Source organism: Amborella trichopoda, chromosome 5 (assembly GCF_054954075.1).
Source record: "Amborella trichopoda isolate Santa Cruz 75 chromosome 5, AtrichopodaSantaCruz75HAP2 v2.0, whole genome shotgun sequence".
Taxonomy (NCBI): Eukaryota; Viridiplantae; Streptophyta; class Magnoliopsida; order Amborellales; family Amborellaceae; genus Amborella; species Amborella trichopoda.
The window spans coordinates 40212860-40226603 of NC_142340.1; the positions used below are offsets into that span (position 1 = coordinate 40212860).

At 37.2% G+C, this 13744-nt stretch overlaps 2 protein-coding genes across 2 annotated transcripts; one reads left to right on the forward strand and one right to left on the reverse strand.

Moving 5' to 3' along the window:
• The first annotated feature begins 6033 nt into the window (after nt 1-6033).
• LOC18425032 (myb family transcription factor EFM) lies at nt 6034-10193 on the forward strand. Its single transcript, XM_088867885.1, has 4 exons — nt 6034-6883; nt 7672-8202; nt 8361-8437; nt 9387-10193. The coding sequence occupies exons 1-4, from the start codon at nt 6718-6720 to the stop codon at nt 9927-9929; spliced, it is 1317 nt and encodes a 438-aa protein (XP_088724011.1). The 5' UTR covers nt 6034-6717; the 3' UTR covers nt 9930-10193.
• A 405-nt stretch (nt 10194-10598) lies between these two features.
• LOC18425031 (HXXXD-type acyl-transferase family protein) lies at nt 10599-13724 on the reverse strand. Its single transcript, XM_006829602.4, has 2 exons — nt 12311-13724; nt 10599-11746 (listed from the first exon to the last, which is right to left on the reverse strand). The coding sequence occupies exons 1-2, from the start codon at nt 12800-12802 to the stop codon at nt 10790-10792; spliced, it is 1449 nt and encodes a 482-aa protein (XP_006829665.3). The 5' UTR covers nt 12803-13724; the 3' UTR covers nt 10599-10789.
• Nucleotides 13725-13744: the final 20 nt, after the last annotated feature.

Consider the following 13744-nt stretch of genomic DNA (forward strand, 5'->3'; position numbering starts at 1 on the left):
ACGACAATTAATTTTAGATGGTGATATCCAACCGGAGGGAACAAGTTTCAATTTTTTTAAAAAATAATTATCTAATAATTCTCAAATAATTCCCAAAATTTTAAATTGAAAAGTTCTCCTAAGTAGGTCTTTTAACCAAGGGAGTAAAAGTAAACTACACTCCCAAGGAAGCATAGTATACATATGCTCGGTGTGAAATATCTAACGATATTCAAATATACTAAAAAGTAGGGAAATTATAAAAAGTATATTTTATTTTTTGGATTATTGAAAATAAATCTCAAACTTTAAAAAATCTCGTCTATATATATTTTCTCCACTTTTTACGTTTTTTTACCAAAATAGTCTTCACGATAGTCTTAAATCCGTGAAGACATCACGGTAGACTAACAACCGTGATGGTCATGGGGGATTCAACGTTTTGAGGCATCACGGTTGTTTAAGCGCTGTGATGGCCGTTGAGAGGCATCACAACACTTAAACAGCCGTGATAATCGTTAATGGTTCTTCTTCCTTGTGATGAATGTTTAAGTAAGAATATAGCGATTAAATTAGAACCGGAATATTCTTGTAAACCATTACGGCACTTAAGAATCGTGATGCTTCAAAACTATATTTGATTTATAACCTGTCATGACCATCAGGGTTTTCAATCAACCGCTATGCCTTCACGGTTTTAAGACTATTATGAAAGCTATTTTTGTCATCTCACCCAAAAAATGGGTATAGATGAGGTTATAGAAAGTCTGAGGTTTATTTTCAATAATCTAAAAAACATATTTATGGGGTAAGTGTTAAATCAAGTTGAAGCTGGTAATCTCAATAACAATATACATTCACATTAATCAATGCCGTTGTCACCTAATTTTCCATATTAAAAGAGACAAATCCAACAACTTAAAAGGCAAACACCATTTCTATTACCAAGAAGTTCATTTATGCCTTCAAGAACTAGCTTGTATTATGATTAATACCAAAAGATATTTTAATCTTACATGAGTACAATGGATATTTACTCCCTTGAGAAAATCCCACCTAGAATTGGATGAAAGCTCTTCAACTCATAGATAAACCTCAAAAAAAAAAAAAAAAAAAAAAAAAATGGTACCTACTATACACTTGAAAAAAATATTATCTCAGAGATTGAATAGAGACCATACAATTTTAAATGATGAGATCAAAGTATTAGAAAACTCAAATTTTAAGTGGTTTCATAAGTGGTTTCCAAAATTCATTAGTGTTAAAAAACCCAAAAGTAATTCATAAGCGGTTTCCCAAATTTCAGATCGAAAAACTCCTACCAAATAGGTCACTTGACCGACGGAGTAGAAGTGGACTATGCTCCTGAAGAAGCAAAATATATGTGCTCTTGATTAATATGCTTAACTGTGTTGTCTAATCCCTTAAGAAAATGGGAAAGGTTTCCATACTTCTCCTACATCATCGAAGATATTTGCCCCCCCCCCCCCACCATCTAGCCGTTCAATTTAGATCACGTGAGTCACTGACTGTTTAATCAAGATATGACGCCTCAAAGTATTTTATTTGTATTGTTTTTCTACAAATGTTATGAATATGAAACTTGGTAAGTGCCATCTTCTCAATGGGGGCACCTAGAAAAAATATTAAAATGAATTTTTGATAAAATATAATGACCAAAATACCCCTTCAAATTTTCAAGGGTATTTTGGTTATTTTATTTTATTGAGAATATTTTTTTTTATATTTTTTACAAGTGCCTGTTTAAAAGAATAGTGGACACCCAAAATTTGGTGTTAAAATATTTTATAGAAAAAATAAAAAATAAAATAGTGTAGAGACGTGATATTGTGATTGAAGCTATCTCAACCATCCATTCAGAATGGACGGTTGGATAGGGGAAGTATATAAGTAGAAAGGTTGCCCAAAGAAAGTATGCATTAAATAAAGTATCACTTACTTTCTTAAAATGAATATTTTGTATCATGCGTCTTTTTGTTTTGGGTGGGCTAGCTTGGATTCGAACCCTAGATTGTGGCATTGTGGCCTTTATCTCAATCTCTGAGAGCCAAAACCCCAACATATGGACCTTATCCACTGTGAATGAAGAACCTTAAGTGCTTTAAATCAATAAATCTGAGCCGTCGGTTTCTCACTCTATTGTCTTGTCGCTTTTTTTAATGAGTTGTTATGCATTGTATTTGGGATCTTTGCCATGGCTTTATATATGTAATGAAGCTTTTTCCGTCCGCTTCAAATGGGTTTGGAATAAACCTGTTTGAAAATTCCTTTCTTTGCCTTCACTCCTTATTACTTTAATCATGTACGGCTAAAAAAAAGTTATTCTCTCTCTTTCTCTCTCTCTCTAACATGTTGATGCTAGGCCTAATTTTCAAAGAGGTAGATCTACCTTTGAATCTTGTATTTTGAACATCTCAAAGACCTTTTCCCAATCTCTAAGTAATGCTTAAACTAATGTTAACAACGTACTTCTCTCAATAGATATTGATTAGTTTTGGGGACATTTTCTTTTTAATAGTATATGTATTGAATATTATTGTGGATAGGCTTCAAGCACCCTTTTGAAATCTCATGGACAACCCAAATTCCTAGAACTTGTTATATGGAAGATCTCTCTCGCTCTAGCTTCAAGCCCCATTATTTTCATGAACAATCTCTTTCTTCTCTCTCTCAAGCTTCAATGCTTTGATTTTATTTGCCATGTACAATTTAATTCATCTATTCCAGTGTTTTAAAACCCAGATCGGTTGAACAAATCATTTATTCTCAACTTCGTGTCGGATTGTTGAATCGGCGATCAAAATGGATTGGTGATGATCTAAAAAATATTATTAAAAATAAAGTTTATATAATGGGGACTAGAAGAGACCTATGAAAATACTAGACACGTGTAAAAAAAAAAAAGGAGTTAATTATACGAGGGAGTGTTTTAGGGAGAATATGGCTGAAACCTAATCCATGCCAAAATTGATTCAATCCCTAACCAATTCCTATCCAAATCAACAATCTAGATCGAAAATCGCCTGATTTTATAATGCGTATTTATTCCTGATTTTATAATGCGTATTTATTCCAATGTATCATGCTCCCGAGAATAATTAATTGGGTTGTATATCTTTGGAGCCAGAAGTATGATTTACGTATATAACCCTAATAAAGAGGGCTTTATCATGAGAATACACTAAAAGCATCCAGCTTCCTTTTTTTTTTTCCTTTAGAGCCAGCATCTTATTTTTTCTCTTTAACAAAACTATCATGAAGAATATCTGATAAAGTTCAAGGGCAATTAGGTCACACTATTTTGAATTTCAAGGATATTTCTCGTGGTACCCGTGACCTTTAGAAGAAGCCCTAGAAAGGGATGGGGGAAACCCTAACTCTAAACCCTAATTGGATTCGCACGTGGGACCAGGCATGGGAATATTCCCTTGTGCGAAGAGACAAAAGGGATATTCAGGGGCAGATTTGGGGAATATTAAGAACACGTGTCCTATGTGAGTGGTGGTGAGAAGCGGTGGGCTGGTTAGATAGAGAGAGAAAAGGGGGGAATCTCTCTCTAAAAAGGCAAAGCCTTGGAGGCTTCTCCTACAAGACTTAATGAGACAAAATCACTCATTATTGTCTCAGGGAATTTCCCATCCACTTTTTTTTCCCCTTCTCTCTTTCTCTCTCTACTGTTCACGTACCATCTCTCTCCTCTTTCTCTCTCTCTCCTTTTTCTCTCTTCTCAAGCTGAATACTCTCTCTCTTTTTTCTCCCAATACATGCATATTACGAGGGATCACTCTCTTCACCCGTTACTCTTATCAAATAGTTATAAATGCATTGGTCACTATATTAAAAAAAAAAAAAAAAATTGTTTTTTTTCAAATTTTATGGCACCCTGAGTCACCCCCATCAAGTCATTCTATTTGAAAAGTGATTGTGACATCTTTGTAATAATAATTAAAAAATTATTTATATAAAGTATATATACCAATAAGGTGCACCTAAAAAAAACTTATTAAAAAAAGTTATTCCTATGTTGAAAAAACCCTGGTCATCTCCAAAAAATATATGGGATTTTTAGTCTTTAAAATAGTTCATCTTATATATTTTATCTTGACTATCTATTTTCAAGATTTTTAAGGGTTTATAAATTTGTTTGATCATCACTATTTTAAGAACTTCAAATTTCATAATTGAAAAAAACAATAGATTTTCATATCATTACGATGCTTTACGACACCGAAATTGAATTTTCGATATAGTTTTGAGGTACACCTTATTTCAATGGTATAAAGTTGACGCCTTATATAAACCTCACCCTAATAGTAAATGGTCTCATGGTAAACGATTCCAACCATCTCTACCACCCTTGCCTCTTCTCTATTGCACATCTACTCTCTTCTTTTTTTTAACATAACACTATACATCTATTCTCTTGGCAAACCATGTGTAAATATTTTATCCAGATATCCGAGATCACTATGCTCTAGCAAGGAGCATATTGTACACTTATTCCCTCAGGCAGAAGATTAACTAAAGAATCATTAAATTACTAGATGATTATATTCAAAATAACAACATTTATACTTTGAATTCTCTAATTCAAAAACTGGATAGCTTCTATTGATCTTGCATCATTAGTTCTTTCAAGGACACATAAAATGCTGGAAAGTTTTTATTGGATATGGCATATGAGTTGAAGATGATCAAAATTCAGTGTCCTAAAAATCCGGGGGTTTTGTCCAAGGATTAATTGGACAGTTCCCTCGAGACCACACAATCTTTTGGCAACAGTAACTGTGTGTATTCTCCATCGTTCTCTCTCTCTCTCCACTTTTTTTTTCTGCTCTCTCTCTCCCCTACGTCTCTTTTGGGAAAAATTAGAATCTTCTTACCTTCCGCGCCTCTGCACTAAAGGCAGAAGGAGCAGAAGAATATTCGTCACACTTTCCTTTACTTCTTTATTTTTTTTTACTTTTATTTTTTAGTACTATATCCTGTACCCTTAAATTCTTCCCTATTTTTTTTTTTTTACTTTTATTTTTCCGCATATTTCATATGTCCCAAAAAAGAGTTTTTTAAAACTAATAACCAAGGCCAATTCCACATTTTCTAAAGGAAAAATTCATATAACGTTAACACCTTAAAATATACAATTAAAGCACACCTCTAAAATCCTTCCAAAAAGATAGTTTTGATGAAAAACATCTAATTGATCATCTCAACACTGACATGCATACATGTGGAGAAAAAATGCGATTTGAAATCTTAAAAATAATACATCTTACAATACATTTCATGGACCGTCTATTTTTAAGATTTTTTTACATTTATAGATCTATTTAATTGGAATTATTTTGGAGTTTAGAATTTTATAATAAGAGATAAAAATAAATTCTCGCACCATCTTAAAAAAATTTTACACTAAAATTGTATCTCGTGATAAAGTTTGGGGGTACAATTTAATTTGATTATTTAAGGTTGCAACCCTATACAACCACATTCTTTTTAAAAGGGGTGCGATTTGTATTGAGATGAGGCTCCAAACAATCCAAACAATCAAAGCAAAGCTCACTTTCAAATATTGTTGACAAATATGGTTTCAATATTGAAAATATTTGTGATGGCCTTAAAATATATTTTCATATTTACTTATAAACTTTAAAGCTTAAAAAATAGTGTAGATTCAGCAGATCAATGAAAACTTAAAAATCTTGAAAATTGACGGTCCAAAAATGTGTTACAAGATACACTATTTTCAAAACTTGAAATCTATTTTTTTCTAATGTCCATGAATCTTGATATCGAGATGATCAATTTGAGGATATTTGGGCATCAAAACAACCTTTCCTAGTGAAATCTTTGAGGTGGGCTCTAATTTGATTGTTTAGAGCCTCGGTTTTATATAAACGTGTTATTTTAAAAAATTGGGTTTTTATTTTTAGTTTTTTTTTCCAAATTGTATATCATGATTTTTGAAACTTACTCATCATTAGATGTGAAACTGGATAGCTTGAGGTGTATCACGAAGTTTGATAATTTTGTAAAAACTTTGAGTCCAGTAAATGACACATTCACAACCACTTGATTGTAAATCTAATGGACAAAAATAATTACGACCTCTTTATATTAACAATAAATAATTCTCTCTTTTTTTTTGTATAGTAAAATTCCAAATAAACAATCAAAAGCCACTTTTTCACATAAGAGAGAGTTAAAGGACCATCACGAGAGTGAGAGTTGAAGAAAACCATGACTCAATGAAAGAGAGAGAATAAGTTGAAGGGGACCGTGAGTCAATTAGAGAGAGAAAAGATGAGCATAGGCCAAGGAATTGGTTTCACATGCACCCTGCCACAAACCGTCCTCACAACTTTTTTTCCACCTTTGTTCCTTGTAAGAAGCTACACTCCCAACCCTTCCTTTATTTTTATTTTTAGTTTTTAATTATTGTCTACCCTTTTTCCTTTATCTCTCTCTCTTCCCACCATCCCACCTTTATTCTCTGCAGGCGTATCTCTCAAACTTCAAAACCCGATCCCCGAACCTTCCTCCTCGTCCCATCTACAAATATTCCCTCTCTCTCTAAAAACCCACCCCCCATCTCTCTCTAACCATTGTTTGAAGAAGCTCTGCTCTCTCTCTCTCTCTCCACATTATATGCTTAAAAGGAACCTTGGAACCTTTCAGTTGTGCAAGTGCTGAGAGAGAGAGAGAGAGTGAGTAGGGATGATGGGTTCTCCTGCTGAGCTTAGCCTTGATTGTAAGCCATTTTCAGATCAACCTGAGAAAACTAGCAAGCTTAGAGACTTCCTTAAGCGCCTTGAAGAAGAGAGAATCAAGATTGATGCCTTCAAGAGAGAGCTCCCTCTCTGTATGCAGCTCATCAATGATGGTAAAACAAAAATCTCTCTCTCTCTCTCACTCAACACCATTTATCCATGTCTTCTCCCTTAGAGAAAACCTATCTCACCTTTCTATACATATAGCAACTCAGATGATACTCCAACTCTCTCTCTCTCTCTCTCTCTCTCTCTCTCTCTCTCTCTCTCTCTCTGTGTTCCAAGAAACACATGCTCAATGTCTCTCTCACCATCCAGAAATCACATGCTTAATTCATGCTCTCTCTCTCTCTTTCCACTTAAATAACATGCTTAATCTCTCTCTCTCTCTCTCCACTTAATTAACATGCTTAATCCATCTTATTTCTATCTCCTCACAAAGACACTCATAAATCATCTGTAATCTCTCTCTCTCTCTCTCTCTCTCTCTCTCTCTCTCTAGGGTTGTCTTTTAAGTTGAGTGTGAGATTCATGGATAGATGGGAGTTTTGGTATTTAGAAAAGGATGGAGGCCAAGAAATGAAAATGAAAATGAAAAGGACTCTGTGGAGGCATGTTTTTCTCATGATAACGGGCAGTTTTGCTATTTTGAAATATATCAGTGTCATAAATAAAACACTACTAATGCTAAAACCAACAAAACCCATGGTATACAATCCCATGTGTATTTTGCTTTTAGAGAGAGAGAATCTGGATGTGTGTGGGACTTAATGTGTGTTGTGGGTAGAAATGTAGTGAGAGAAACAAAGTGAAGAAGAGAGAGAGAGTTTGCACTAAGACCCAATATTGATATCCTCTCTCTCTCTCTCTCTCTCTCTCTCTTCGTCTTTGGAATTTTCAGCTATGGAGGCCTCAAGGCAGCAGCTAGCGAGCTGCTCTGAACTAACACGATCTAGTTCAAAACCAGTGCTCGAGGAATTCATACCCATCAAACGCTCGAGCTCCGAAGGCTCAGAGACAACAAACATGACTTCTGATAAAGCAAATTGGATGACATCTGCTCAGTTGTGGAGTGATCAGAGCTTCCCCTCTTCTCAAAAACCCGCTTTCAACGGAAAACAGAGGAATGGTGGAGCTTTCCTCCCGTTCTCTAAGGATAGAGAAAGCAGAAAGACTCTCTCGGACCTTGCCTTGGCTTCCACAGAGAAGGAAGAAATAGAGAGTCCTAAATTCACAGAGCATGAAGCCTCCGGGGCCAACAAGATGAAAGAGAACTACAACCAGGTTCAAGGGGGTGGAGGAGGAGGGTTAGAGAGAGAGGAGAATAAGGGGAGTAGTGGTGGTCAGACGCAGAGGAAGGCAAGGAGGTGTTGGTCTCCTGATTTACACAGGCGTTTTGTTAGTGCACTTCAACAGCTTGGTGGGTCTCAAGGTCAGATAATCTCTCTCTCTCTCTCTCTCTTAAATTTAGAGGAGGCTTTCTTTTTCATCTCTCTTTTTTCTCTTTTGGTTGGGATTTTTAAAATCTCTCTCTTAAATTATAGATTGTCTGTCTTATTTTTGGGTGGCTGGTGTGTGATTGTGGAGTAGTTGCCACCCCAAAGCAGATCAGGGAGCTCATGAAGGTTGATGGATTGACCAATGATGAGGTGAAAAGCCACTTACAGGTACCCTCTCTCTCTCTCTCTCTCTCTCTCTCAAATCCGCAATGAATCTCCTCCTTTTGTCTCTCTCTCTTATGTGCCATTTCCTATTCAATTTTTTGTTCCCCACTTGTCCCAAACATGGAAAGTCTACTTCACTGCTCTCTTTCTCTCTCTCCATTACTACTCTCTCTCTAGAAGTCGACATGCCTAATATGATCCGAGAAGTATACAGAGATTTTTTACTTTTAGTACAATAACACTCTTGTCAGTTAGATTTTAAATGCAGAGATTGTATGAGTGTTATCGACTAGACTCGTTATTAAAAAAAAAAAAAATTTCAAACTCGGTGATACCACCGACCATTCAATTTGAAGGATGCATCTATAACTGTAGAGGTAAGGTGCACCTTCAAATTTTATCATGGTATATAAGTTTGATGTAAAATGTTCTTAGGAATATCTCAAAATCTATTTTTATATCTAATTATAAAATTTAAAATTTCTAAAATGGTTAAAATCAAGTAGGTCTATAAAGATATGAAAATCTTGAAAATAGACGGTGTAATATAATATAAAATGCACTATTTATGATATTTAAAATCTTTTTATTTTTCATGGTCATAAATCATCTCGATGTCGAGATGATCAATCTAAGGGTTTTTCAACATTAAAACTACATTTTTCGACGGATTTTTTAGATGTATTTGTAGTTCTTATCCTTGTATAAAAGTCTGATAGTATACAATCCCTACCCCACATACTGCAAAAACTCTCTCTCTCTAGGAGACCGTATCCATTACAAACACTTTTCTGATTCACTCAAGACAAGGACCCATTCCTCCCTCTCTCCTCACTAGTTCTCTCTCTCTCTCTCTTACTCCCACACACAGGGTGTGACACACCCACCCAATCTATGAATTAGATCTCTCTCTCTCTCTCTTGACTAACCATACTTTTATCATGGTGCACAGAAATACAGGCTCCACACAAGACGGCCAAGCCCCACCCCACAAGCAGTTCCCACACCGGCTCCACAACTAGTAGTCCTGGGTGGCATCTGGGTCCCACAACCTGACTTCTCTAACCCCTCTCCCAATGTTAACCCCTCCAACCCATCACAAACTCTCTACACCACAACCCCACCAACCCAACCCCACCACTTCTGCCAGCCAACAATGGCCCAAGACCACCTCTACGCGCCCACGCACCGAACCTATTGTGACCAAATGGCTCTAGCCCACATGAACCCATCTCACCCGAACGGCTCGGTGATCGAGCAGAGAGGTGGGTCGGAGAGCATAGAAGAGGATGGAAAGTCAGAGAGTGGGAGTGCCGAGAACGAGGTTAGAGATGCGGGTCCAGCCCTCTCGCTATCTCGCATGCATGGCCATCGTCATGGGAATCGTGGCCATGATGGCGATGACATGGATGAAGATGGGGACGGTGATGATGATGATGGGGATGATGGGGATGAGGATGATAGTACAGGGAGTGAGATAACACTGAAGTTTTAGCTTAGGTTTTTTTTAGGTCTAATGTGTGATTTAGAGCTTCCTAGCGTTGTATCTATTAACCACTGTATGTTCTAAGAATCTGAAACCAATTTCCCACCTAGAGCATCTGTTTCCTCGGCTTATATATAGGACTGACAATTGTGTCTTTAGAGTTTTGATAAATGACCAAATTATCTTGTTCATCTCCATATGGTTATGATGTTAAGTCCTTGGTTTGAGGGAATTTCTTTAGGAATTCAAGTGAAATCAGCTCTTTTTCTCTCTTGATGTTTCTTTCTTCTTTCCTTGCATTTGATCTACTACAAGAATGTTAAACATTCATCCATTAAAGTAATAATAATGTTTCATTTTTCATTGAATTTAAGAGAAGTAATAGCTCGTAAATTAATAGAACTGTGTAGCTCTTCATTTTCTGGTTCGGAAAAAAACCAGTACTATTGCAGCTTTTGTTTATAAGGAAAGAGACACACAACAAAGAGGAAATAATGAAGGTGCTGCAGATATTTTTGGGAAGCAACAAGAGAGCCACACTAATTACCAAAAAAACAAACATTAAACATGTTCCTAACTGTCACACATGGAAATGAAGGATACATTACCAATTTTGGGGCAAAATTCCCCCTAGTATTTTGTTGCTTTAAAAAATCAAAACATTTAAACAGCCAAATGTAGAGCTTATCTAAATCGAAACTTTCATTAGAGAGAAAGATGTACAAGCATTTCCCCCTGGTCTTCCTTCTAAACACATGGTGCAGCAAATCCAAACATGACCCCAACAAACCTATTCAATTATGCTTCACATTGAGCATATTACTCTTGTCCAAGTCACTTAAGTACTGATAAGTTGTTTTGCTTTATTCCTATATGGGTATCATTGAATTGAAACTGAAGATCAAAGGTTCCTTACTAAGCTTGAGAGCCTGATCCTTAGGAAGCGTAACTGAAACATTGCGAGCCAAGCCCCCCTCAGGGGAAGGAAGGATCAAGATCTCCCCTTCTCCTGCCACAGGCTCAACATAAAGCGAAACCCTAACCGGCTCCAACCCATTTCCAAACACAACTTCATACAATGGCAATTCTTCCAAGTTTGCACATACAAGGCCAGGACCATAGACAGGAAAAGGCTCATACTGCTTCTTTCCCCCTTCTCCCTCTCTCTTAGATTCAACCCATCGAAGCAAATGCATTGCCTCCTCTTCTCCAATCTTGTTTACAGCCTCTTGCAAAATTCTGGTTAAATAACCCAACTCCCCTTCTTTCATTTCTTTCTTGATATTCATGTTATGAGGATCCATAATAGTGAAAACCATGGCATTTCCAAAGAACTCATCACCAAGGCCCAAGGTACTCCTCATGTTAAGGCAAAGGGACAAATCCACTAAGGTCTCTTGTCCCTTCACTCTACTACATGCAACCCAAAAGAGTGCTGTAAGTGCCTCGAAGGGTGTGGGCTGGAGCCCATTTAGTGAGCCCCACTGGGCGTCTCTAATGCACTTCTGAACCATCTCATTGCTAAAGTGGAATGTTACGGTCGAGTGAGCGGCTACGGGGTCTCTTAACCCTTGTGAACGTCCTTGTTCTGTGTGGGCCTTTGCGGCTGATTCATAGTGTTTCACACATGGGCTGTCGTTGAGGAATGAGGAAGACACTGCTCCAGTTATTGGAGTTAAAGAGAGATGAGTAGGTGGATAAATTGAAATCTGTTTGAGATGGGTCTCAGCCCATTTCTTCACAAATTGAGCGGCACAAATTGCGTCAGATAAGAGATGGCTACAACTGAATCCAAGAGCCAGCCCCCCACCCTCGAACACGGTCAGCTGCAACGAGCAATTAGAAATTTAGAAGTGTGGATGGTAGATTTTAAGCGGATGGATTGTCCATGTAATCTGGACAGTGCACATGGAATCTCGGCTATTCTCTCAAATTGGAAAAGAACAGAACTGGAAGCGACACCCCTATAGGGCTGTGAATGACACCTATAACCTTCAACGTTTTTAGGTTGAGTTCTGTTATTTTCAAATGAACAATAGGTGTTACGAAAATTTGCAAAAGCAATAAGACCTTCCATAATGCGAAAATTTACCATAATCTTCATGACAACAGGTGGTTTGTGATCATGAGGTTCATCACCATCCAATCAATGCGGTTGGATGATGGAGGAGTGGGAAGCTGATCCCCTGTGGACCTTAAATTCAAAAAATCTAAGGCCTAAACATTTTCTTTGACATTTGAAAGAAAGAAAGCTAATGCATAAATTGACCTTAATCCCTGAAACCACTAATACGAAGGCATGAAACAAACTCCATCCCTGCTTTTGCATTGACAAAGATGTCCCTTCGTAGAAAGCTCTATCCTACAAAAGAACAGCCCAAGAGATATACCTGAACATAAAATGTTGACCAGAAATACATATCGACTCTCATGTCTTCCCAATGAGCAAGCTTCAACTCTGCATCTCTATTGACAACTGTCAGCCACTCGTCGATAGTCATATTCACCCTTCCTTCCACAAGTCTCACCCCTGTGTCTATGAGCTTGACCCACCAACTTCCAGTCTCGCCCCTCACAAGCCTACCCGTCATAACTGGAAAACTAGAAAGCAACATCGATAGAGATTCTTTTAGCTTGTTCACCAGGACCAAAGCCTCATCCTCTCCACCAAATCTGTAGTAATAGACCGCACGTATATTATGAAGCTCCATAATGCGATCTAGGGGTGAAAGCAGAAATATTTTCCCCGGAGGCGTCACATAGGCGCTCACAATCGTTCTCTTGCTACAAATAGAGATCAAACTTGCAAGGTCGGCCATTGTAGAGTCTTCAGAATGAATCTTGCACTCACTGATGGAGCCAAGAATGCATGTGTATATCATACACAGTTAGACACAAACACACATATATATATATATTTACACATGCACTACATGACTTCGGGACCACTTTTAGAAGACAACAAATCTGAACCATGAACTATCCTTGGCTTTCTAGAAATAGACATATCACCCAAAAGTAAAATGACCAAAAGGCCCTCTCTTCTTCCAATGTGCCCTTGGGGGCAAGGATTACCGGGGTTCAATAAATGACTAGAACATGATTCATGTACAGCTTTGTCTATGATTAACCTAATTGAGGAAGAAACTCAACGATGAGGGATCTTGATTCACAGTTTCTAAGGAATCGGAACCTCCTCAGTGCCTTTTCAGTGAGGAAATCAGAGCAAAATGACCAAATAACCTTTGTGCTCTAGTTGATTATGTTATTTCTCGATCTCATAGTCCGCACTCCTAGTTCAACATAAGATTACTTTTTATTATGCTTCAACAGAAGAAATTTTGGCCATTTCAATCCTTTCATGGGTGTTTGTAGCATGCGAAGCCAGTAGTGGAAATCCCAGGGGCAGTTTGGATAACCCACCAACACGTAGAACCCCTAATCCTTAAAATATGGAACAAATTTCTGAAAATTTTGGAAAACTATTGCATGTGTCTTCACACAGATTATATCCACAACAGCATTAACAAACTCTACTACAGCCTAACAATACACACAAAAAGCCTGCACTAGGATTCAAACCATACATTTCCTGAAAACTCCTGCCAGAATTCTCAAATTTGGCATGAATATTCACGGGCCAAAGATTTTTATCCTTTTTGTTTACTACAGAAATCTAATACTTAATTGTGGATTATGAAATTTAGGCTCGCTCCCTTAACTGAAACCATTGAAAATCCAAGAGAACTCTCTCTCTCTCTCTCTCTCTCTCTCTCTCTCTCTCTCTGAGTCGGACGCACGTGCCTTAGAAATCAATCATTCCA

Bases quoted from the DNA above. Each gene is read 5' to 3' on its own strand.
- LOC18425032 (XM_088867885.1), top strand. From the start codon at position 6,718: ATGATGGGTTCTCCTGCTGAGCTTAGCCTTGATTGTAAGCCATTTTCA. The intron at 8,203-8,360 runs GTCAGATAATCT...ATTGTGGAGTAG, and splicing joins ACAGCTTGGTGGGTCTCAAG to TTGCCACCCCAAAGCAGATC. The intron at 8,438-9,386 runs GTACCCTCTCTC...CATGGTGCACAG, and splicing joins AGGTGAAAAGCCACTTACAG to AAATACAGGCTCCACACAAG.
- LOC18425031 (XM_006829602.4), bottom strand. From the start codon at position 12,802: ATGATATACACATGCATTCTTGGCTCCATCAGTGAGTGCAAGATTCAT. The intron at 11,747-12,310 runs GTATATCTCTTG...TGCTCGTTGCAG, and splicing joins GGTCAACATTTTATGTTCAG to CTGACCGTGTTCGAGGGTGG.